General features: G+C 33.3%; 2 protein-coding genes across 3 annotated transcripts; one reads left to right on the top strand and one right to left on the bottom strand.

Moving 5' to 3' along the window:
• The first annotated feature begins 1,775 nt into the window (after positions 1-1,775).
• On the top strand, positions 1,776-14,853 carry LOC146750926 (transient receptor potential cation channel subfamily M member 7-like). Its single transcript, XM_085498140.1, has 16 exons — positions 1,776-1,937; positions 2,755-2,823; positions 3,728-3,898; positions 4,113-4,165; positions 4,338-4,378; positions 4,498-4,542; positions 4,768-4,818; positions 5,273-5,317; positions 6,876-6,938; positions 7,606-7,886; positions 8,100-8,182; positions 8,492-8,703; positions 8,866-8,935; positions 9,735-9,829; positions 11,954-12,027; positions 12,885-14,853. The coding sequence occupies exons 1-16, from the start codon at positions 1,776-1,778 to the stop codon at positions 12,915-12,917; spliced, it is 1,548 nt and encodes a 515-aa protein (XP_085354266.1). The 3' UTR covers positions 12,918-14,853.
• A 365-nt stretch (positions 14,854-15,218) lies between these two features.
• LOC146750925 (uncharacterized) lies at positions 15,219-21,318 on the bottom strand. Of its 2 annotated transcripts, none has more exons than XM_085502642.1 (11): positions 20,514-21,318; positions 19,772-19,865; positions 19,537-19,624; positions 19,300-19,385; positions 19,043-19,145; positions 18,667-18,859; positions 18,371-18,498; positions 17,658-17,723; positions 16,962-17,008; positions 16,507-16,658; positions 15,219-16,026 (listed from the first exon to the last, which is right to left on the bottom strand). In XM_085502642.1, exons 1-11 carry the CDS (start codon positions 20,536-20,538, stop codon positions 15,824-15,826), a joined length of 1,185 nt encoding a protein of 394 aa, XP_085358768.1. In that variant the 5' UTR covers positions 20,539-21,318; the 3' UTR covers positions 15,219-15,823. The 2 variants fall into 2 exon arrangements, with proteins under 2 accessions (XP_085358768.1, XP_085358772.1); XM_085502646.1 differs by lacking the exon at positions 15,219-16,026 and adding an exon at positions 16,788-16,829 and having other exon boundaries at positions 16,619-16,658; positions 20,514-21,223.
• Positions 21,319-26,709: the final 5,391 nt, after the last annotated feature.

Raw genomic sequence — 26,709 nt, 5'->3', positions numbered from 1 at the left:
ACACACAAGGTACATCATGTCACAAATATGTATGTGCATTTGTTTCATGATCTCATTAACGATAGCCAAATGGCGGCCACTTTAAGGCCGAAAATGCATTGAAATCGCACATTTTCACCATTCCGGACCCGGATCTCAGTTATGCATGGACGGATTTCATTCAAATTTGGTACATACATTAAACATAATAGGACCTTGATGCACGTCATTTTTTTTTTCGGATCAAGTTCGAAATAGCCGACTGGCGGCCATTTTGTTTTAAAGAATTCAGTTCTGGATCCGTATCTGAGACATGTCTGGATTGATCAAGTTCAAACTTCACACACACAAGGTACATCATGTCACAAATATGTATGTGCATTTGTTTCATGATCTCATTAACGATAGCCAAATGGGGGCCGCTTTAAGGCCGAAAATGCATTGAAATCGCACATTTTCACCATTCCGGACCCAGATCTCAGTTATGCATGGACAAATTTCATTCAAATTTGGTACATACATTAAACATAATAGGACCTTGATGCACGTCATTTTTTTTTCGCATCAAGTTCGAAATAGCCGACTGGCGGCCATTTTGTTTTAAAGAATTCAGTTCTGGATCCGTATCCGAGACATGTCTGGATTGATCAAGTTCAAACTTCACACACACAAGGTACATCATGTCACAAATATGTATGTGCATTTGTTTCATGATCTCATTAACGATAGCCAAATGGGGGCCGCTTTAAGGCCGAAAATGCATTGAAATCGCACATTTTTACCATTCCGGACCCGTATCTCAGTTATGCATGGATGGATTTTGTTCAAATTTGGTACATACATTAAACATAATAGGACCTTGATGCACGTCTTTTTTTTTCGGATCAAGTTCGAAATGGCCGACTGGCGGCCATTTTGTTAAAGAATTCAGTTCTGGATCCGTATCCAAGACATGTCTGGATTGATCAAGTTCAAACTTCACACACACATGGTACATCATGTCACAAATAGATATGTGCATTTGTTTCATGATCTGCTTAACAATAGCGGAATGATGGCCATTTTAAGGCCGAAAATGCATCAAAATCACGTATTTTCACAATTCCAGAACCGGATCTCAGTCATGCATGGATGGATTTTGTTCAGATTTAGCACAATGTGTTGTACATATGCAGGTGCATTTCGGTCATGATCTGCTTTGAATGTATATGTCACTCAAATATGAACGGAACGGGGACGTGTCATTGACAATGACTTGTCTTAATTCATGAATCTTGGTACATATTTACTCTAACACAATGTGATGATCAAATTAGTTTTAGGTTTATATAAATCTATAATATTTACCTAATTTACTTTTCAGCTTTCCACTAATTTAGTTAGGATTAATCATCACATTATAATGAAACTTTGTACATGTGTACCTTGAAACAATATACAGACCTAAATCTAAGCATAATAATTGCTTAATTTGTATAATAATTCATTTGGTCCGTTGAAGTAATCCATGATTTGTTTAATGTTGATAAACATGCATATTGATTATCTATTATTAGCCTATTTCTTATATCTAAAAAAACAGATTTACCAAATTGAATTCATTGCAGAGGTGCTCTGGAACTAATTAAACTAAAAACCATGGATGAACAATCAAATGTATTTTCTGTATGTATTATAAATTTTGATAATTAATGTGAATCACATTTTTTTCATGCTATGCATTTCAAATAGCAATTTCAAATTGGTTGCCAAGCTTCTTGTTTGAAAAGCAAATCTTAAATTTTGAATTAATTTTAATGTATCTCCAATACTCTCAGCACACCGGAGTTCTTTCTAAGCTTTCTTTAATTATTATTCTAGAAACATGGGGAGATATTGCAAATAAGCAAAAAAATATTCGGGCCAAAAACTTAGCCAAACGAAGACCATGTCAGCGAGAACTTGTGAAATGTCCAAAGGTAATTAGTAATTATAAGCACTAATGTGTCCAGAAACATCTGATGTAGTAGATTTAGTAACTGTTTTAGCTCAACTAGATGTTGGCTGTTGTGGAACAAAATTCTTCATAAGGCCAGACTTTTATTATCCCATATTTCGCGAACCCGCCGAATGAACAGGAGCCGAAAATGAAATAAAAATAAAATTTTATTTCAGTGTAATTTTTACCGCTCGCCGCTTAACAAATCCAAGTTGCATTTGCGTGGGAGTATCATGATCAAAGTACCGAAGTCTCGCGCAGATGAGAAACAAGGTTATACATGGAATAACATTTTATTTCATTTCTTCTCTCCGATCAATGATCTCATTTACAATTCTTTGAGAATCACACAAATCTAATGAAAAAAAAGAATTAATTTTTTTTTTTTTTCGCCCTCCTCAAAAAAATTGCCTCATAAAAACTTGAGAAACAAGGAATAAAAAAAGTCTGGCCTAAATGACTATTTAAAACAACTATTTGAGATGCTTTCATATTTGGTGTGTCTTCCTTTAGATTTTTGGTAAACCAACAGTTTTGGCAGAAAAAAAAGACATATATGTAAGATGCTTCAGTGGTCAAATTAGTTTATATGTTAATGATCTGGCATAGATAAAACTTTCAGTTAATGTTAAGCAATAGTATTTAAATACAAACTGTAGATTTTTTCAGTCATCCAATATATAGGAAGCTAGTTTTGATTTGCCTACAGTCAAAGTCATACTTGGATGTACATGACTGTTGACAGTTTAAACCACCAATGACAATATATACTAGTACCTTATTTTCTTTTGTTTTAGACTCTGACAATCACAAAGTTGATGTTCGATGGGTCAAAGTACCGCAAATGCCCAGGTTTGAAGGTCTTGGTAAGTTTAATTATTTTATTTTTTTGGTCGATTTATATTTTTTGTGCACTATATTATTACCATTAGTTTCATGTGAGAAAGAAGTAGTTCACACATATCAACAATTAATTTTTTTTACTATGTTTATTTTCAGTTTAGTCACTGGTCACTTCAACATACAGTGTAACTCTAATTTTATTCACTTAATCACTGGAATTTAATAGGCCCTGTACTGGAAAATATACTTAAACTTTTTATCAGGCAGTGTCACCATACATTTAAGATTTTTATTTTGTGATATTTTTGTCCCTGTCAGGTGCAAATCAGGAAGGTGTGTTTTGGTGTCCATCTGTTTGTTCAGAACAGATTCAAAATGTTGTTTTTAAGACATGCTATTTCTGAGTGTATATATGGGCCAATCACATTTAAACATCATTCATACATCTCACAGTATGCACTTTTGTTCTATGATGGGTGAACACTAGCAGTTTATAATGTTGAAAATTTATTGATCAATCATACTGGAACTGTATGGACAAATTTAATTCAAATTTGGTACATTTGGTATATAATGCATGTGAATTTGTTTCACAAATCTGATTTTAAATGACTAAATCATTGCAAATTTGTTAATGAATATTATTCGCAGGCTTGCTTTAACTTATTGTGGTTGTGTATACATACATTGTGTTACACATATTCATGTTCTGATTCAAAATGTCTGGCTTGTATCTGTTTTGTAAAAATGCACCAGGTTCAAGGTTTTTTTGGAACTATAGATTTTAAACTTTTATTAATGCTAGCAGTCAGACCTCATTCACTATTTCATTCATTCAGTCTGTCATATTGTTTATTTAAAATGTTTTTATTTTTATGCTATATATGCTATATATAACAGGCACTAATATTCATGTTCTGTTTATAGGTCCCATTCAATCAGCCATTAACAGTAGAAAATGTAAAATCAAGCTGCTGTGATTACTTTCATATTCCTCAAATTACCGGTACCTCATGTAAAATTATGGGTGGGGTCTTAGGACCAGAATTCACTGAAGATTATCAAATACAGGGGAAAACTTGTTTTCATTTTTATAAGGTAATATAATGTTTTACATGAACAAAAACCACTCCAAGAAGGTATTTTCTGAGGGAAATAATTTTGATGGTCATTCATGTATTTAAACCTACATCATACATTTGTCAATTGCAAGGTGTTCATTGCCTTTTTTTGATGACCCTAAAATAACAAAATTTCATATTGAGAAGCTAACCTTTTACTTTTGAGTAACATTCATGTTATTCAATTTCAGGAATCAAAAGATGTAGATGAAGATGAAGATGACGATGATGATGATTTATTAAGGTATTAACTATATAGTTATAAGTAATGTGTGCAGCAATATTCATTTGATTTAAATAATGATATTATTTGGGGCACGTTTGAAAATTTGACTTTTATTCAAGATCAATCATAAAAATCTTTATTGTCTCATTGGATATTAAATCTAATACATTTTTCTTTTTCAACCCACAAGTTCTGAAGTTAATAGCAATAATCCATATGTGGTTGAAAACGGTGAGTATAGCATAAATTCAATGAGTATAGCATAAATGTTCCATGAAACTTGCCTTATTTTGTATGTAATAGCTTTCAAGATAAAATTTCATTTTGATTATTTTTGTTTCCGCTTACAGAACATTCAGCTTCAGCACAGCTGTTACATTTAAGTCAAACTCACGGTAAGAATGTTTTTATTTTGTCCTGATCTTATTATTGTGAATAAAGTACATTGAGGTGAGCAGAACAAATACTATTCAATTTGAAATGCTTTGGGAAGAAAATAACAGGCAATTCTCTTTTATTATTACATTATTCTAAACCAACATTGCATATACATAATACATAATGATGAAGTTTAGATGAATGTGTAAAAGGAATAAGCTAAGTTGTGGTAAATTATTTAGGTGTGAAAAGAAGATCCAACACCAAATCACTGGAAATAGAACAATTATCACGTAAGTTAAATTAAACCATAAAACAAATTAAGCAGAACAGAACAATTGGTGAAGAGGCAACAATCAATGCACAATGCCTCATCTAAATAAAGCATGGAATCACATTGTGGATGGCCTAAACTATTTATAATATTAAGATGTGGTTATTCTTGTCCTGAAAAGTCAGCATTCACTATTTGGTTTTTATGGATTCTGTTTCAGGGCTGTATTTTTGGCATGACTTGACTGATCTCATTCAGAAAATTGGCTCAAGTTTGAATAGCATGTCTTTCATATAAGTGTCTACCATAATAGTCATGAAGACATAATGTTTTGTATTGTATCGGCTGTCATAATAACCACACTAACTTTGCAATACTGCATGAATTGTTTTCTTTCACATATAATGTATCCTTTTCTTTGGCATGTCTGGTGTTTATCTCACCAAAGTACTAATGAACTTGTTGTATTGCAGATGTCAAGAGAGCTGTTCTTAGTGAAGATGTACCAAAGTCATCAAGTAAGCCATAATTTATTTGGATTATAGCCAGTCCAAAGACACTAGCTAGACAATACAGGGACAGGAACAAAACAACTATAAATGTTAGCAGACCATGAAGGATCATGTTTGCTGCTCACATAACAATATGGAGATTTTGTTTTACCATCAATGACCATGCGTGTTTCTGGAATCAGATCATTCTCGGTTATGATTATAGTCAACAATTGTAGTCATTGATGGTCAAAACATGATCGATCATGATCATGGATGTAGACACCCAGATGTTCAGTTATGTAATGATCTTCCACTTGAGCTTGCTCAGAGTAAACCTGAGCACCATCCTGAGCTTTAACTTGAGCTTGGATTATTAAACGAAGTTGGAGCGCAAAATCTGAGCAACTAGAATCAAATCATTGCCATTACACGATACCTCAGATGCTTGCATAAATAGAACAAGGTGCACCAAGAGATATCTATATATATTGCATTATCACTTTGTATGATTTGTAGAAACCCTCTCACTGACGCCTGTTAGCATTGATAATAACTTTGAATTTTGTACAATCCATGAGAAATATTGTCCAACAGAATCCTGAAATCAAATTTAGAAGATTTTTCTGATGTATTATAAACACTGTTGTGTGCATACAATAATGAAAATTCTTGGTATGTTTGATTTGGTGATTCACAACTATTTTCAATGCTTGCTAGCTTCACTGACTACCGTATTTTAATTTAATGAACATTAAAATGTATTGTTTCTATCACAAACCTGTGATTTTAGAGTCCTGTGAATATATGGTATCTCAAATATTACCGGTAATCCCTACTAAAATTAAACTTCCCCTTCAGTATCTAAGTAAGATGTGTTCTGCATTGAATACAAAGTTGGAATGCAACTTAGTGTACCAGTACATTGAAAGACTAATCAAATTGCTATTCTCTGAAAAGCTATTAATGTAGCAACAGGGGAAAACCTGAGTTAAAAATTGATCTGTCATTTATAATAACCTATACATCATCTGAAAGCTTGGGTATAAGTGAATACAGTATGTTTTCCCCTGTTGTTATGTCATCTTTTTCATACTTACTACTCCCATTATATTTTTATGCTCATTATTATGGGTTCAAACCATCAAGATGCAAAAAAAAAAAAATAATTAAGTTATTCATTATGATATTTCATTTTCCATTATATACTGAAAACATTCCTCTCCCATAATGCATTGCACATATGTGCAGTAACATGTTCAGTAGTTTAACAATTTAATTTGGCTCGAACTCAAATTGGTAACGTAATTTACTATTTTATAAGTTTCACATAAATTGTTGTTTTTACTGAGTACCTGCAAACCAATTTCATTTTTTTCTGCATGTTTCACTCACATCCAGATCGGCTTTATGTCATTTTATAAACATTATTGCAGATTTTATTTCATATAGTTGGATTATCAGTTAATATATTTTAGTAATCAATTTTGTTATTGTTTATTATTATAATTATTTGGAGCATGCAGCTGTTAAACAGAAGAAAATTGTTCTAAATTTAAAATTGAATTACTGTTTTGTTATGCAGTAGGGTTAACTCATTTCATGCAGTTTGGCAAAAGCCTGCAATGTACTCCTCTTGAGAAAAACTGTAAGTAAAATGTTGATTTAGAATACTAGTTATTACATTCTTTATCAGGTCATGTAATGAAATATAATTTCTTTTTCATTTACTTTTAATTATTAAGATTTTCCCAATAGCTCAGAGTGAGAAGGCTAGTCTTAACCCTGAGTTCTGTGTTAAACACTGGGAATTATCCCTGATAGCAACCCAATGTTTAGGTGAAAAGGTGTGAAAGCCATGTAAAACATAAATTACCACATATGATGCTGAACAGAATAGAGATTCAGCCCACTGATAAGAAATATGTACAAAGTAGTCTTAAGTGCCCTCCATTTGTCAGCAAGTGTGAACAAGGCTATAGATACATAAAGAGAGACCTATATAGTGATTATTGTTAAATCTGCTACATTTATTATATTATCATTTGCATGCCAGTTCCTAGCATTAATATAGATGGTGGAGAGCATATAGTAGATATAATATAATAAATTTTAACTACTTTATTTTAGTATACAGTTTATTTTCATTGATTTTGCTGAATGTAAAATATAGGAAAAAAGGTATATTCGCTGAATTTTATGAAAATAATTTAGTGAAAATAATGAAAAAAAATTAAAAGCAAACATAAAGCATTTTACAGTATATGGAAGTGTGAATTAACTTGTATGTTTGTTTTTGAATATTTTATCACTAGATTCTACTGGTTCCCTGTATTTAGTGCAAATAACATCTGATGGGATAAAATGGAAGGAAACCTCCTTTCCCATCAAATACAGAGTAACTTCCTTAATTGGAGAAGGGGGAATGAGAAACTGTTATAACTGTGACTTGTTGTCATCAAATGTGTTGGACACAACTCTGGCCTATGTGGTTAAGACTTACAAGGATTCAACAATAAGAACAATGTATGAAATCCACTATAAGCCGCATTTATCAAAATCGAAGAATGAAGCTATCATCTCTATGACTAAAAAGGTAAAGACTTTTTCCTGTATTGCTGGTTTTTAGCTATACTACTAAGTGTAACTTTTTAATAATATAGTGAATTGTAACCATTATTTTCTCAATTAAATTATCATATATCTAGTCATTAACTTTTTTTTGTTATTATTAGGAAAGTTTTTCAGCTCTTAAAATTAATTGGCTGTGGAATGGGATCTAATTTTGATCATATTCTTTTTCATACAGGAAGTGCAATCTCAAATGTCAGCAAGAATGTTGTCTTTAAATTTCAAAGACGTCATCCCAAAAGAGTTTGGAGAAGCGCCAAGGTATTATCAAATGAGATGTGATATACATTCAGTAATTGTATTACAAGTACCATATGCAGTATTATCTTCATGTTGTAAACTTTGTTGTGATTAATTTCCTGAAAATCTTAATGGTTCTAGTGTCAGACTTACCTTTACTGATCAATTTATTTAAAATTTTCATAAACACATCATGCAACATATTCTGGCGTCCACTCAAAGATGTGAAATGTTGTCATTACAAGTTGTGAACATGAATGAAAAGTGATGATAATGTAGATTTTTTTAATGTTATTTACTGAACACATTGTTGTTAATGTTTCTTATCAGAATCATTCCATGTTATATGATACAAGACAACAATAGTCATCATGTGTACGTGTTAGAAGAAAAATTAAAAGGAAAATTTGTTAAGTACATGAATAATGACGGAAGAGTATACAAAGATTTAATTGAGACAGAGCATGGCAAAAAAATATCAGCTTTTTGCCATTTTGTATATCATAAGTACAACCGTAAATTGATGGTGGCTGATCTGCAAGGTTTGTTTTATTTTTAAATTTATTAATGAATCATGATGTGTAGATGATTGTATGTTGCTGAACACTGCTTGACGCCTTTTCAAATCTTGGTAGTATTTTATTGTCCTATATTTCTTTAATAGAACAAATAGTACAGACTGACATGTTAATGTTTTGTTACAGGCGTTGGTCTCTCACTGACTGACATTTCAATGGCAACTTGGGAAGTTGGTGATTTGGAAACACAAGAACTGTAAGCTTATGTTTTGTACCGTCACTATCTCATTATGTATAGTGAAGTTATTAAAATATTTTTGTTTACTTCTTGTTGGGTTCCCAAAAGTTTTAAGGTTAAACACATATTTGATTATTTACATATAGTTATAGTACTTTTTTTTTATATATATTTTCACTCGCAAAATCTACACTAAATTATTATTTTATTATTATTACATAACCAAAATAATATGTGCTAAGCATTAAGTCACAGTACTCTGCTTATACTGTTCATCAGTTATATTACATATTATTATACATCTGTCACCGTAACGCCATAATTTACAGCGTGTTGTAATTTTGCGGTATTTTACAGGGTATTTTCATCCTTCCATATATATGGAAATGTGAATTCCAAATATGGTATGATTGCGCGCGTAAGCGTCCTCTAATAATAAAAACAAACATGGCTGCCACCGGGGTTTGGCTGGACTCGATCCACACAAAGAAGTTAGCAGATTCTGTTTTTGGATTTCTGCATTCCCATGATGTATCTTAGGAAGTAAAAGATGTATAATAATAAGGTTATTTTGAAGATACCTCAAAGTATGCACTCAGACAGTATGCTGTTGCACTGTACTGTCTTCTTGCATACTTTGAGGTATCCTCGTAATAACCTCATATTGTATTTCATAGTTTAGCACTACAATATATAACCTTGTAAATTAACATATTTTGCCTCTCAGAATTATACCTTGCCATTCCATTCACTCATTTCTAGAATATGCAACCACAATAGTTACAATCAAAATAATTGTTAAATTTTTTTATGCTAGGTACTTTGGATGTGACAACATGTCACAACAAGCTTTAAACAATTTTTGCCAGGAGCATACCTGCAACAGCTATTGCAGACTCTTGAAACTGAAAGGTATATTTAGTTCATTTATGTCTTTATAAAAGTGAGTAACAGAAGCTATACATACATGTACACTAGTAATCTGCTAATGTTGACATTGTACATATGTAAATCACCCTAGCTCTGAAAATGCATTATTCTGGTAGTACAGGAAATAAAGATGAGATTATGTTCATCATGGAGGTATAAACAGTTTATACCTCCATGGTTGGATACACTTTCACTATTTATAAGTGACTATCCCTTACAAAAGTTTCCTATAGGATTTTTATAATCTTATAGGATTTTAAAAAATCCTATAGGACTTTTCATGAAATCCTATAGGACATGTATAGTCCTATAGGACTTTATGTAAATTCCTATAGGAATCAACAAGTCCTATAGGACTTTACACTGCCAGTCCTATAGGACTGGTGTGTGAGATCATAAGTCCTATAGGACTATACAATTCCTATAGGACTTTACACTGCCAGTCCTATAGGACTGGTGTGTGAGATCATAAGTCCTATAGGACTATACAATTCCTATAGGACTTTACACTGCCAGTCCTATAGGACAGGCGTGTGAGATCATAAGTCCTATAGGACTATACAATTCCTATAGGACTTTACACTGCCAGTCCTATAGGACTGGTGTGTGAGATCATAAGTCTCATAGGACTATACAATTCCTATAGGACTTTACACTGCCAGTCCTATAGGACAGGCATGTGAGATCATAAGTCTTATAGGACTATACAATTCCTATAAGACTTTACACTGCCAGTCCTATAGGACTGGTGTGTGAGATCATAAGTCTTATAGGACTATACAATTCCTATAGGACTTTACACTGCCAGTCCTATAGGACAGGCGTGTGAGATCATAAGTCTTATAGGACTATACAATTCCTATAGGACTTTACACTGCCAGTCCTATAGGACAGGCATGTGAGATCATAAGTCTTATAGGACTATACAATTCCTATAAGACTTTACACTGCCAGTCCTATAGGACTGGTGTGTGAGATCATAAGTCTTATAGGACTATACAATTCCTATAGGACTTTACACTGCCAGTCCTATAGGACAGGCGTGTGAGATCATAAGTCTTTTAGGACTATACAATTCCTATAGGACTTTACACTGCCAGTCCTATAGGACTGGTGTGTGAGATCATAAGTCTTATAGGACTATACAATTCCTATAGGACTTTACACTGCCAGTCCTATAGGACTGGTGTGTGAGATCATAAGTCTTATAGGACTATACAATTCCTATAGGACTTTACACTGCCAGTCCTATAGGACTGGATATTTCTACATGTAGAGTAAGTTACCTAGATTCATATCACTCCCCTACAAAAATATTGTATACTATCATAAGATGTCAACATTTTTTTCAAATTGAACTTTAGTCAATCTCATTACAATCAGTTGTATTGTACGGCATGTTTTTTATTGCATTTATATTTGTTTTTATCCATCTTGCATCTTCAAAAACTCCCAGTATATTAAGATAAAATTTTACTTAATCAGATTGATATACGTTATTTCTATAGACTTTTAAAAGTGTTGTCAGCACATTTTTAAAAAAATATAAACAAATACTGATGAAAAATCATTTGTAAAAAATTAAAAATATCCATTTTTAGTTTAATTTCCTTTCAACTTTCCAAATGTCTATTTTTATCACACAAAAACAGATAGTCTCTAGTTTTTCACTGAATTGTTAAAACTTCATAAAAAGATTTGAGTAATTTTAGAACAAATAACATAGACATGCACCTCAAATTGTTTTATTTTCACTTGTGATCTATGTTTTTCTTTGCTATGTCCTAAACCTGAGGAGTTGTCACGCAACACGTGTTTGAATTTGATGTAAATAAACAATCTGTTGTATATGCCACTTAGGACTCAAGTTTCAAGGACACGCTTGCGACAACCCCTCCGCTTTAATATGTCGAGCACAAAGAGAACTTTCAAAAATTTAACAGGGACTACCAGTATGTCATTTTCAATGACTTGTTTATTATGTTATATTTCTTGTTTCTCATTTGTGATTAGATTAAAACTATTTGTTACGATTATCTATTTGTATGTTTACAAATTGTCTGCGGTTAGGTCGGTTATTACTACTTTACCTATCTATTTCTACAGACATGGAGCCACTTGTGGATCTTATTGATGAGCAATTAAAAGGTGAAGGTTTGGACTGTGAGTCAAACATTATTGTAAGTACTTCTCATGATTGTATTATGTTTTATTATAATATTTTGATTATGTGTTATAGAGCTGTGTGTTAAGTTATTGCATTCCTGATCACCCCCAACCAGCATTGAGCATTTAATTGGTTCTTCTATGCAGCTCAGTCCCATAATGTACCTGGTAATCAATAAACACTTGTAAAATTGACAGTGATGATTGTATGTTGTACATGTCTTCTTTTTTGAATTTGGGCAAAATGGAATGATTTATTGTTCAGAACTTTTCTCAAATATACTTGCAAATTATTGTGTACCATGTACACCTTTAAAACTTAATGGCACTATTGCCGTAAGGGTTAAATCTTATTACACCTTCAAATGTAAAAGTTGAATGACTAGCATGAGTCACAATTGTTTATAAAGATCAAGAACTGTTTCTTGCAGTTTCCATACCTAGATCAATTTCATGCTCATCATATAAATACCATATGTTAACAATGGTACAGAGGCTAGCATGTTTGTCTCATATCAGAGAGATTGTGGGTTTGTAGCAGTATACAGTTTGCCCTGCTTTCTAAACACATGGTAACATAAACATTTGTCGAAAGTGTAATAACATCAATGTCCAGAAAGAAAATCATAGCATAGGATACAATCTATAATATAAGCTTTCGGTCATTTATATTATTTCATTTGAACTGTGGTTTAAATTTAAAAAAAAAATTGCTATATAGGAATGGCCTCAATTTTTGTATATGATATACCTGCTAAATTGTGATGAATCAAATAGAATGACGGGACTGTTATTTTTAATTCATTCAACATGCTACAAGCAAAATAAAGATAAAGATTCTTATTTATACACATATTATTTTTCAAAGCAGGGTTTCCGAAGTCCAGATAAGATCGTTGATTGAGTTCTCAGTACAACGGAACAAATCTTTATTACTTGACGCCTGATTTACACTGGTGCCTGGATCTGAAGAACCATTCACAATCATTGAATTTCAACAAAACTATAGTGCTCCACTCCACATATGTGATTAAATTTGTGTTGAAACTATGCATGTTAATTGCCTCATCTGCCAATAAAAGTCAGTGTATAGTTGCTAGGGTATAACCTACAGACATAAGTTTGTGATTGAGGTCTGTGAAGGTTTATTATCAATTTGCATAATAATTACCCGATTTACAGCTTTTGGATACAGTCCAAAACTGTAGAATGGAACGATCAAGTTCAAATTCACACATTAGACATTATATTGGAAAATTGTTCATGCATTTTTGTTGCAATATCTAATCCAAAATGGCTGACCGACAAAGGCTGACCTTTGTAAATGGTTTTACAGAAGTAAACAAATCTCAGCTGACAAACTTATTGTTTATTTCTTTACCATGTTTTTGTTGCCTCTAGTACACTCTGCATTAGAAAGTCTTTGATTTCATTTTCTAAATAACTCTTTAACTGTTCAAAATGTGCATTTTCCAACCTTTGTACCTTTCAAATACAATACTGAGAACCAAATAACTACTAAACACATACCCATATGTTTCTATTATTAGTCCCGTTCGGACGAAGTCTGAAAACGGGGACTTATAATTCGGTCTCCGTCTGTGCGTCCATGCATGTGTCCGTCTGTCCGGAGTCATACTTCAGAATCCTTTGGACCGATTCAGTTCATTCTTTGCATGTGCCTAGTACTTTATGTGGGAAATATGCACATGCAGTGGTTTAGCGATTTGATTCAAAATGGCCGACTGGCAGCCATCTTGTTTTTTGAAAATGATGTATTTTGGACATGCTTTGTCAGTTTTCATTCAAACTTGGTAGATGTTAGAATACATGTCCATGACAATTTCTTTCGCAATTATATCAAAGATGGATGACTGGCAGGCATCTTGTTTTTTTTTTTAAATGTGGTATCTTGGAATGCTTTGTCAGTTTTCATTCAAATTTGGCACATACTTTATACATGTTAGGATACATGTCCATGACAATTTGTTCCAAAATCGGATCAAGGATGGCCGATTGACAGCCATCTGATTTTTTGGCCTTACTACTATATTTCCAAGATTTATGTACCATTTTCATTCGTATTTGGCACATACATCATACATGTCAAATTGTTTCATAATCAGATCAAAGATGGCAGAATAACGACTGTTTTTATTTTTGGCCTTATTACTATATCTCTGTCACCCATGTATCATTTTCATTGATATTTAGCATGTCATAAATGTATACATGTACATGTCAATTCAATTTGATCAAATATGGCTGACTGGCGGCCATCTTGTTTGTTTAAAATGTGACAACTTGGACATGCTTTTACTTGTGATCTATGTTTTTTCTTTGCTATGTCTTAAACCGGAGGGGTCGTTACACAACACATGTTCGAATTTGATGTAAATAAACAATCTGTTGTATACGCCACTAGAAACTCTAGTTTCAAGGACATGCTCGCGACAACCCCTCCACTTTTATATGACAAGCACAAAGAGAACTTTCAAAAATTTAATGGGGACTGTGTAATTTTATTTTAAGTCCAGTTCCTGATATGTTATATATTCTAAAACATTTTACCACATCAAATGTTGGAAATATCGCTGAAATTGTTATGGAATTTGTTTTATATACGAGATACATACTCATAGTATTACATGAATAAAATGACACATTTGTTTAAACAAACTCCATTTTAATGTGTTACATATTCATTGAAATAAATTGTTCATGCAAGTGAATGTGTTTGTTTATTGATCTCAGAAGTACACCTACAAACTGTTGTAATTTGTTATTAAATAGCGTGTCAAACTTGGTTAGAATAAATCCCTTATTTTATTGCTACCTTATTGTGACTTGTGTGGAATACATGTATGTTAACCTGCACTGTTTTTAAGTCTCTGCTGAATGAGTCCAAAACATTGATTTGTTTTCATTTGACCTTCAGCAACATTAATTATATTCTATCAACATCTTTCATTGTTTACAATTAAGAGTATAAAAACTAGACAGGGACTATGTCATTGACAATGACTTGTCGTACACTAAACTGCACCCTTACTAGTCATTGTGTAAACATAACACCAACCAATAGTAGGTAAATTAGCTATAAAGAAATGTGGCATAGTCACAAGATATATTGTTTATTAATAGGCTAACATTCTGGAACACAAGTGAAGGACAGAATTTGTACATGAATTAATCATATTGGAGATTTCAGTAATATCGACTTTAATCACTGGCAATTAATACATGGGAAATAAACTTCTGTCAATAAATATAATCAACTTGAAATGATCAGATTAGGGTATAGTGGCTTTATAAGATTGACACAAAAATGAAATGACTGATTCGATGACCATACATGAACACTGTAATTCAGTTTTGAATAGTTAAACTAGGTAACTGCCATCTGAAGTAAACTAATTTTAAAAACTGTAAACAAATAAATATTAAACTGTGTCCACTACTGCAGACTGATAAAAATATACCTGATTAAATCCTGTGATCAGTTTAAACTAATTTTGACTGATGGTGAATCAAACTTTACAAAAAACTGCTACTCGCCGAAAGTCACTTCAGTTTCAGATGACTATATATATATACCACTTTATTGTAACCAGTCAAAATTGGTATTTTAGAAATCTTCAGGTTTAAAAAATATAGATTGACAGTGAACTAAGAAAGTTTACATACTGTTCACTAATACTAAAAACAAATAATTTTAGACAGATTTTGAAGTATTTTCACCACAATATGTGCTTAAATCAGCATTCTGTTGAATTTGAAGGTAAAACCATGGCTAATGGTTTATACTATCTATGTACATGTTGACGCAAAATGATCTCTAAGTTCAAGATAACATTCTCTTGCATTTGAAATGTTAACATCCAAATTTAATTGTTTAACTTTCTCTCTAAAATCTTCCGGTAGATAACCATCTGTATGTTCATAAAAATTGTGTCTTCTTTCAATTTCATCAATGTCTGACTGACGAGGTTTGAAACCACATTCAATTCCCCCTAAAATAAATAAAGGTAATCGATAATATGTGGTGCCTGTATGAATCAATTATTGGAATTTCAGAGTATTAAGTAGTGGTAATCTGATTGGTCCTTGCAAGCAGTATCACAAAATACGCCAATATCTAAAGTTATTGCTGGTTTTACACAATATGCCTTGAACTATATTAATTTTAATAACTCTTGTAGTTTCAGATAATGAGAGCAACATAATTTCAAAATAGACAATTTCTTTTATGCAAATCACTGCTCTACTATGTTTTGAATCTGTGCTCATAACAAATTAAATGAAAATGACTACAGTCTTTTAATAAATCTTATATTCCAGGTCCACTTATCAGATATATCTCCTTCCTATATATTGAACAATATGTCAACTGACATTGCATATATAACAGTTCCCATGCCCAGAATAAAGTCGTATTGCTTTTTAAAAATATACCGGTACTCAATTGTATTATTATAATAGTTCATATTCACCATGATTCTCAGGGAAATTATATATGTCCTCAGGAATACCACAAGGTCTTAGGACTCTATTTTGTTTACGTATACGATGTGTGTTCCATTCATCTACAAAATCATCCAACTCTTTCTTAATCAAAGGCATATATACAGCTGTGAGGCACATTCTAAGAGGAAAACAGCAAGATACATAGACTGTTTCAAGATGTGTTCAAATTGACTGACAGAGGAAAGCTGCAGAATGATTTGTATAGGTAATTATAATAATTTAGGTAGTAAGATAAAGGCATGTATACCTGCAGCCATAAACCAGTTATCACAGCAACCAAAGCTTCTACCTACATAATGTTTACATCATGATTAGGACACACAGTAATACAAATTTCATACAGACACTTCTACAATTTACACATTGTTGAATGAAATTGGAGACACTTAGGAGCCGAAAAAAGCAACATAATGCATCATACCTGTCGTTGCTGATATCAGGGTCATAAAGTTCACTGCATTCCAGGTCCTACAGGTGATGAGTGTGATATTTAATTATTTGGTAGGGTGTCATTAAATAAATGATAACTGCATAACTGTGAATTTTACCACTTTGGTACAGATATATCATAATATATCACAATTTGGATTGTTGGCCTAGGGTAAAAAATATTGTCATAGTAGCCAATTGTTGATGCCAAGTAGATTTTTTTTTCTGTTGAGACAAACTATTTCACAAAAACTGTGAATTTGTAAATGTAAATAAAACTTCAATGATTGAAAAACCTGTTTTCTTATCAAACAAGTGTTCCAACAAACAATTCATAAAATACTTTGTGGATTTGTCTAAAGTACTACATTGATTGGTAATGGTTTCATACTTTCTGAACTCGTGGAACAATTCTGCTCACCCGTTTATGCATATATTATTTAACACTTTCTCAAAAACAGATTAACAATGGGGCAAAAAAAACCCATAAACTATTAATTAAAAACTAACAATGATTAATTGTATACATATTTTAACACAAAATAGTGCCAGTGTTATATTTGTTAAAATATGTACACATGTAAAAAATGCGCAAGTTGCATTCTATTTTAAACAGCAATCACTATAATGGTATTAAACTAGTCACCTACCCCTTGCATACATACAACAATTTTTAGTATAATCTCACCTTGAATTCATCTATCCAATATTGAGCATTGTATTTTCTTAGCTGTGCCCACCAGCTTTCTATACACTGTTAAAATAGTGTGAAGTAAAATAAATTAAAACAACCCTGTTTATGGATAAATCACATACAGGTGTGCTCCCAGGCATTAGAAAACAGAAAATTATTAATCCTTTTTTTTCAATTATTGTTGGTGGTGATATCTGCTTTCTAGACCCTGATAAGTATCATGAAACAGCTTTAACCATAATTTAATTATAAAGAAAGATAAATAGAAAAGACACTGTTCAAAGCACATGCTTTATAAATTTATCATACAATGTCTCAGAATGATTCTGTGCTTACCAATATACCGGTAATCACACAAATGTCACATGTGACCATCCATTATAAACACTTATTTAGTTTCTCATAATGATGTACTATTATTATGATAGTAGGTGTAGTATGATGACACATGATGGTACATTTTTCATTCAAGCTGTCTGTCTGAATATAATGTTATGTCTCTGCAATTATTGCACATGATTAATAAGCAGTTCTTTACAGCTATCTACTAGAATTGTAAATTGTGTATTCCATGCTTAATGTTTATAATATACACAAGCATTAGTCATTCAATTTCTCATGGTTCATAACAGTAAGATTTACACACGAACAATCATATACAAAAAAAATGTGATATATACTGGTGAGGAAATAACTAAGTTGCTTACTTGATTGGTTATTGAAGACCCGTATACATGTACATCCTTGACATCCGTATTTCGATGCAGAAACATCTGACATTGAGCAAGTAGACCAACTTCTGTTCCGGCATCAGACCGTGTTCTTCTTGGATAAACTAGGAATGCATTTATGATATCACTGATATCAGCTTTGTAGCTTTAAAAAGTTAAAACTGTCTAATAACTATCCATGTCACATCAATTAGTGTAGATGAACAAGAGATTATTTTCTATCAAGATGCCATATTATCATTATGTTAATTTCAATAAAACAAATCAATTACCATTTTCTGCAATTACAGTTTCCCAAAAATAGAGTGCAATACGATTTGGGCTTTTGTTAGAAAGGTGTACTCTCATCCACAAGATTTTTCTTGAAAAGGAATCAATGCATCCATGTACTGCAAAGGGAAATTTATTCCGTTTATATCCAAGCAATTTGTCATAGCCGTCTAAATGCCAAGACCAGTTTGGTCCCTACAAAGAATATAAAAGGTATACCAGATGCCTAAAATTACTATGTGTTCAAACAGTAGAACATGCAATTTAATAGCATAATTAAGTTATAATGTTTGATATGGAATAAATGTGATTTTTTTAAGAAAGCATTTTTTATGAAATGCATTGGTAGCAACCAGTAAATTACTTGTATTTAGTTACCTTTGAAAAAAAACGTCGCCTTTCCCCTATCTGTAATCTGCCACAGCGTCTTTTAAGCATCGCACTATAGTTCTGCTCCACCATGATAGCTTCAACTTGATCTCTGTGAAACAATTAAATGCAGCAATATCATTATTTTGAAAATACGATATAACATTAGGAAAACAATGAACAGTTACATGGAACAACAATTTTCATATCTATATACTAGACACAATATTATGGATGTCAACATCATATGTCATGAATGAAGATACCTTTTAACTAGCATATGGTGATGTTGTCTCAATCGCTGGTACATTCTTTTTATTCCAACAAGTTTTCTAGCTGTTTGCAATTCTTTCTGAAAAAAAAACAAAACATTCATATGCTGTGTCAAACTATACTCAATTATAATAAAGTACAAAATGTAGTTTGTTTAGTATAACATTATTTTATCCGACCTCATACATCATATGATTGTTTAAATTATTATGATGAAAAACTATGCTTACTTGCACTGCTCTTCGAACATTATCAGGTGTATATTCTCCATGCCTTTTAATATTCCAATCTTTCAAGCGTCTTTTTAATGTACTAAGACTAAAAACAATTATTAAGAATTGAAGAGAAACAAAGATTATTCTTTATGTGCAGAGTAAATGATTACACATTTCTAACATTTAGACATACTAACTTAAAGATAAAACAATCCAATGTCTAGCAGTAAAACCCATAAACATTTATTACCTCCAGGAAACACAGTAATCTTTTTGCAAATACAACAACAGTGTCATGTTGTCTTTACCGCGCTCCACAAGTGTTCGTAAATAATCTTCCATGTCTGAAATAAAAAAAAAATATGTTGTATTTCAAATTTATTCCAAGTGACTTGATACCGAACATGCCAGTGTTCTTATTAGTTACATTTAACGGCAACGGTCAAAAGCATCAACATATTCATTACGTGATAACACTTCATAATATACACGTAAATGTAGTATTTTGATAATCTTGACACCAGAGGGCGTAAAATCAATAATAAATGTTACCGGTAATTTTGCATTACTACCCATTCTCCGGGCACAGTCGACTGGCCACCGTCACCACTAAATCTTTATACATATTATAGTAGTATTAATTTAAGAATGGACTAAATATCACTGAAATATTGTTGATATACTCCGTTCGTATTTAACGTATTGCCTGTCGATTGTAACATAACACTCTCCAACACTGGCGGATTCATCCAAGTACTTCACATTACGGCTGGTAGCCCTGCGTACAGTGCTGTGTGTACGGGGACGCGTTCGGTTGATAGATGTCCCCACTATCAACCGAACGCGTCCCCTTACACACAGCACTGTACGCAGGGCTATACGGCTGGCAGCCTTGTCTATGAATTTCAAATAAGTACAATGCATCAAACTCGCCATCAATATAAGCGTGTATTCTTGAAATGCGCTCACGATAAAAAATTATGTTAACTCACCTGTACCTAATAGTTTTGCATCCATAACCAGCACAGTAATAATATAGATAACACGAATACGCTTCGCTACTCTGAGGTGCGAAAATGGAACTCCCCTATTGGTCGAGCTGTATAGGTCATGGATCAGGGGTCAAGGGTCAAAGCGCAACAAATGAAAATGCAAGTCAAAATCACAATGCAGGCCAAAATCCCAGTGCAAGTGAAAGTGAAAATGCAAATGAGAGTCGAAATACAAGTCAAAATCCCAATGCAAATGAACTTTTAAATGCAAATACAAGTCAAAATCTCAATGCAAACGAACTTTTAAATGCAAATACAAGTCAAAATCCCAATGCAAATGAACTTTTAAATGCAAATACAAGTCAAAATCTCAATGCAAATGAACTTTTAAATGCAAATACAAGTCAAAATCTCAATGCAAATAAAGTTTTAAATGCAAATGCAAGTCAAAATCCCAATGAAAGTGAAAATTCAAATGCTAGTTACGGTAAAATCTCAATGCAAATGACTTTTTTTAAATTCAAACACAAATCAAATCCCAATGCAAATGACTTTTTTTAAATTCAAACACAAATCAAATCCCAATGCAAATGAACTTTGAAATACAAGTCAAAATTCCAATACAAGTATAATTCTAAATGCAAGTCTCAATCATTTCTCAATGCAAAAAAATTCAAGTCAAAATTTCAGTGCAAATAGACTTTTGAATAGAAATGTAAGTCACAATTTTAATTTAAGTCAAAATCTCAGTGAAAATGCCAATTGAAATTAAATTTTAAATGTAAAAGCAAATAATAGAATGGCAAACGAAAAGGGGTAGTCGTGACCCTCCTCGGTTGCCGTAGTGAAGCTATACATTACTAAGAATTTGTATCTTACTATAGAGAAGCTATACATTACTAAGAATTTGTATCTTACTATAGAGAAGCTATACATTACTAGGAATTTGTATCTTACTATAAAGATGCTATACATTACTAAGGATTTGTATCTTGCTATAGAGAAGCCGTATATTACTAACGATTTGTATCTTACTATAGAGAAGCTATACATTACTAAGAATTTGTATCTTGCTATAAAGATGCTATACATTACTAAGGATTTGTATCTAACTATAGAGAAGCTATACATTACTAAGAATTTGTATCTTACTATAGAGAAGCTATACATTACTAAAGATTTGTAACTTACTATAGAGAAGATATACATTACTAAGAATTTGTATCTTGCTATAGAGAAGCTATACATTACTAAGGATTTGTATCTTACTATAGAGAAGATATACATTACTAAGAATTTGTATCTTGCTATAGAGAAGCTATACATTACTAAGGATTTGTATCTTACTATAGAGAAGCTATACATTACTAAAGATTTGTATCATACTATAAAGAAGCCATACATTACTAAGAATTTGTATCTTACTATAGAGAAGCTATACATTACTAAGAACTTGTATCTTACTATAGAGAATCTATACATTACTAAGAATTTGTATCTTACTATAGAGAAGCTATACATTACTAAGAATTTGTATCTTACTACAGAGAAGCTATACCGTTGCTAATTAATTAGTAGTTGTCGCAAAGCGAGTTGTAGTAGTCGCGATTTAACGGGTGATAATTTGTAGAAGTCACTAACACACTACAGCGCATATGTCGCTGACGCGGTTCCTTAATTTATAGATGACGACATTTCATTTTCCAAGTTGACGAAGCAAACGAGTCCCCCCAGTAGACGACTCAACTTGCATTTTTCAAGTTGTCGACGCAAAACGAGACCCCCTATATGGAAAGCCGTACGGGACCCTGCTGCGTCAATATAAATTGCATGGTAAAACATATAGCTTCAAAATTATGCTGCTTCTTCAACAAATATGCGATTTCCGATGTCTACGTTTACAAATTGGAGTAGTAGCAATCAGCACAAAACTTATTCACAGTCGTCGCTAATTAATTAGTAGTTGTCGCAAAGCGAGTTGTAGTAGTCGCGATTTAACGGGTGATGATTTGTGGAAGTCACTAACACACTACAGCGTATTTGTCGTTGATGCGGTTCCTTAATTTCTAGATGACGACATTTCATTTTCCAAGTAGTCGAAGCAAACAAGTCCCCCTAGTAGACGACGCAACTTGCACTTTTCAAGTTGTCGACGCAAAACGAGCCCCCTAGGTGACTTTCCTTTTTTTATTTCAAGTTGACGCAGACACATTTTTGCAAGTAGTCGACGACGCACATTAGCATTTTCAAGTTGACGCAGTCGCATTTTTTGCTAGTAGTCGACGACGCACATTAGCATATCAAGTTGACGCAGACGCACTACACATTTTTATGGAAAGCCGTACGGGACCCTGCTGCGTCGATATAAATTGCATGGTAAAACATATAGCTTCAAAATTTAGCTGCTTTTTCAACAAAAGTGCGATTTCCGATGTCTACGTTTACAAATCGGAGTAGTAGCAATCAGCGCCAAACTTATTCACAGTCGTCGCTAATTAATTAGTAGTTGTCGCAAAGCGAGTTGTAGTAGTCGCGATTTAACGGGTGATGATTTGTAGAAGTCACACGTATTTGTCGCTGACGCAGTTCCTTAATTTATAGACGACGACACTTCATTTTCCAAGTTGTCGAAGCAAACAAGTCCCCCTAGTAGACGACGCAACCGCATCAACGACAAATACGCTGTAGTGGGTTAGTGACTTCTACAAATCATCACCGGTTAAATCGCGACTACTACAACTCGCTTTGCGACAACTGCTAATTAATTAGCGAAGACTGTGAATAAGTTTTGTGCTGATTGCTACTACTCCAATTTGTAAACGTAGACATCGGAAATCGCATATTTGTTGAAGAAGCAGCATAATTTTGAAGCTATATGTTTTACCATGCAATTTATATCGACGCAGCAGGGTCCCGTACGGCTTTCCATAAAAATGTGTAGTGCGTCTGCGTCAACTTGATATGCTAATGTGCGTCGTCGACTACTAGCAAAAAATGCGACTGCGTCAACTTGAAAATGCTAATGTGCGTCGTCGACTACTTGCAAAAATGTGTCTGCGTCAACTTGAAATAAAAAAAGGAAAGTCACCTAGGGGGCTCGTTTTGCGTCGACAACTTGAAAAGTGCAAGTTGCGTCGTCTACTAGGGGGACTTGTTTGCTTCGACTACTTGGAAAATGAAATGTCGTCATCTAGAAATTAAGGAACCGCATCAACGACAAATACGCTGTAGTGTGTTAGTGACTTCTACAAATCATCACCCGTTAAATCGCGACTACTACATCTCGCTTTGCGACAACTACTAATTAATTAGCGACGACTGTGAATAAGTTTTGTGCTGATTGCTACTACTACAATTGGTAAACGTAGACATCGGAAATCGCACTTTTGTTGAAGAAGCAGCATAATTTTGAAGCTGTATGTTTTACCATGCAATTTATATCGACGCAGCAGGGTCCCGTACGGCTTTCCATAATATGCGTCGTCGTCTACTAGAAAAAAAGTGTGTCTGCGTCAACTTGGAATGAAAAATGCAAAGTCTACTAGGGGGACTCGTTTTGCGTCGACAACTTGAAAAGTGCAAGTTGCGTCGTCTACTAGGGGGACTTGTTTGCTTCGACAACTTGGAAAATGAAGTGTCGTCGCCTATAAATTAAGGAACTGCGTCAGCGACAAATACGTGTGACTTCTACAAATCATCACCCGTTAAATCGCGACTACTACAACTCGCTTTGCGACAACTACTAATTAATTAGCGACGACTGTGAATAAGTTTTGCGTTTATTGCTACTACTACAATTGGTAAACGTAGACATCGGAAATCGCACTTTTGTTGAAGAAGCAGCATAATTTTGAAGCTATATGTATACCATGCAATTTATATTGACGCAGCAGGGTCCCGTACGGCTTTCCATAAAATGTGTAGTGCGTCTGCGTCAACTTGAAAATGCTAATGTGCGTCGTCGACTACTTGCAAAAATGTGTCTGCGTCAACTAGAAATAAAAAAAGGAAAGACACCTAGGGGGCTCGTTTTGCGTCGACAACTTGAAAAGTGCAAGTTGCGTCGTCTACTAGGGGGACTTGTTTGCTTCGACTACTTGGAAAATGAAATGTCGTCATCTATAAATTAAGGAACCGCATCAACGACAAATACGCTGTAGTGGGTTAGTGACTTCTACAAATCATCACCCGTTAAATCGCGACTACTACAACTCGCTTTGCGACAACTACTAATTAATTAGCGACGACTGTGAATAAGTTTTGTGCTGATTGCTACTACTACAATTGGTAAACGTAGACATCGGAAATCGCACTTTTGTTGAAGAAGTAGCATAATTTTGAAGCTATATGTTTTACCATGTAATTTATATTGACGCAGTAGGGTCCCGTACGGCTTTCCATACAAATCAGCTCAATTACTTTAATAAAGAGTTATTGTATAGAGGGGGGCAGGGGGGGCAAGGGTTATTTTCGTTCAACGTAATTGCAATATTTTTTTGTTCGTACAACGTAAATAGAAAAAATAAATTCCGTAATTCTGTAATCACAGGCTAGACGTACAACGTAATCAATCAAATATTTTTTTCGTACACTGTAAAAATGTGTCATTTTTCTCGTACGTACAAAAATTCACATCCAAATAAAAAAAATCGTAAAGAATAATCCAGGGAAATTACATTTTAGAAACTGTAAAACGACTAGATGACAGTACAAATTGAATGTCAAGACGTAAAAGGCCCTCTAACCGAATGAAGAGCATTACGAGGGTAATATGCGCATGCGTCTCTTCACACGGCGCAGCAACGGTGGAGAATTTGAGTTGGAGAGCTCTTCGGACCATTCAATGTTCCATTTGTTAACACTGTAAACTGTAAAAACGTCCTTTTTTTCTTCGTAAATTGTGAAAAGCCCTTTTTATTTCCCGTAAAACCGTACCAGCTACCCCCCTTGCCTCCCCTCGTTAAAGCCACATTGCAAAGTTGCTACTGCTAAATATAATTAGTAAACAATCTAATTATCTAATTCCTGTAATACACGTTTATAATCTCTACCCTAAACATGCAAGTTCTAAACAATAGTGCAACAGCGTGCAAACCACGCTAACTTAGGGATTGGTCAGTTACTTCGGCCGAGGGGGGGTCGGTGGATCAGTAGGGGGGTTACCCTGTTTTTGATTTTTCGAATAGGGGGGGGGTCACCCTGTTTTTGATATCATGTTTTCCAGATTTCACACGCGCGCTCATGCATATATTTAAAAAAAATATTTCAGAACAAACGATAAAGAAGTTAATCGTACAAATGTGTTCTTAATAATAACTATTACCTATATTGCCTATAAATTTGTTGATGCAAAAAGTGTTATAGGCTAAATATTTTGAGGTTAAAGTTGCCAAATAACTAACAGATTATGCAATGCGGCTAGAACCCCAATTATACAGTTAAGTTTTAAACACACCCAAAGTCAATGTGCTGCTGATATCAGATTATTTTATTTAAAGTCTGAAGTCACTATTGTATAAGATATTTACTGGATTTATCTAATTATAACAGGAGACGGAAAGACAACACAGCAATTAGTACAAAGAGCAGTGACAGTTTTTGTTCAGCAAATCAAAAAAGTTAAATTTGTGAAAATGCTGATATATAAATTAAAATACATGATGAAAAAATAAATAAATAGTTTTTTTGTTTTTTTAACTTTTAAAAATGCATATTTTGCTCGAAAAAAATCGAAGTTTCCTTTGTTTTCATAAGCATAGACTGTGCTTCGGATGTAAAGCTTTCCTGGTCTATAAGATATGAAAGATATTTTAAATTCAACTTAGTTTTCAAAGAGTTCAAACCACCTAGATTCAAATCCTCTTTTCCTATCTTATAAGGGCATTCATCGAGTAAGTACTCCACAGCTTTGCTTTTATTTACTATCTTTAGCAGAATAGATTTCTCTCCTTCCTGCAGCCTTTCCTGTAGTCATTTTTTGGTATTATGCTTCCCCTTCCCCTCCTAAGGTCTATTAAATGCAAACGCTAAAGATTATGTAAAAATTATGGCAAACCATGATATTTTCAATGCACATATAATACATTTTGTAATCATGTCAGAGCCAAAACTGTTAATGTTTCTTTGTTTTGTTTGGGGGGGGGGTCAACATGTTTTAAGTTTTAAAATATAATGTGGGGGGGGGGGGTCACCCACT

Source organism: Saccoglossus kowalevskii, chromosome 1 (genome assembly GCF_978046115.1).
Source record: "Saccoglossus kowalevskii chromosome 1, keSacKowa6.1, whole genome shotgun sequence".
Taxonomy (NCBI): Eukaryota; Metazoa; Hemichordata; class Enteropneusta; family Harrimaniidae; genus Saccoglossus; species Saccoglossus kowalevskii.
Note: the sequence above shows the minus strand (reverse complement) of the source record. Positions and strands in the feature narration are given on the sequence as shown.

What these genes read in the sequence shown, in the direction of transcription:
- LOC146750926 (XM_085498140.1), top strand. Translation starts at nt 1,776, where the DNA reads ATGTATCTCCAATACTCTCAGCACACCGGAGTTCTTTCTAAGCTTTCT. An exon ending in TCATCTCTATGACTAAAAAG is followed by an intron (nt 7,887 to 8,099) that starts GTAAAGACTTTT and finishes TTTTTCATACAG; the next exon opens with GAAGTGCAATCTCAAATGTC. An exon ending in CAGACTCTTGAAACTGAAAG is followed by an intron (nt 9,830 to 11,953) that starts GTATATTTAGTT and finishes CTATTTCTACAG; the next exon opens with ACATGGAGCCACTTGTGGAT.
- LOC146750925 (XM_085502642.1), bottom strand. Translation starts at nt 20,538, where the DNA reads ATGGATGCAAAACTATTAGGTACAG. An exon ending in GGTCTTCAATAACCAATCAA is followed by an intron (nt 17,724 to 18,370) that starts GTAAGCAACTTA and finishes CTATTTTAACAG; the next exon opens with TGTATAGAAAGCTGGTGGGC. An exon ending in TAATTTCCCTGAGAATCATG is followed by an intron (nt 16,027 to 16,506) that starts GTGAATATGAAC and finishes TATTTATTTTAG; the next exon opens with GGGGAATTGAATGTGGTTTC.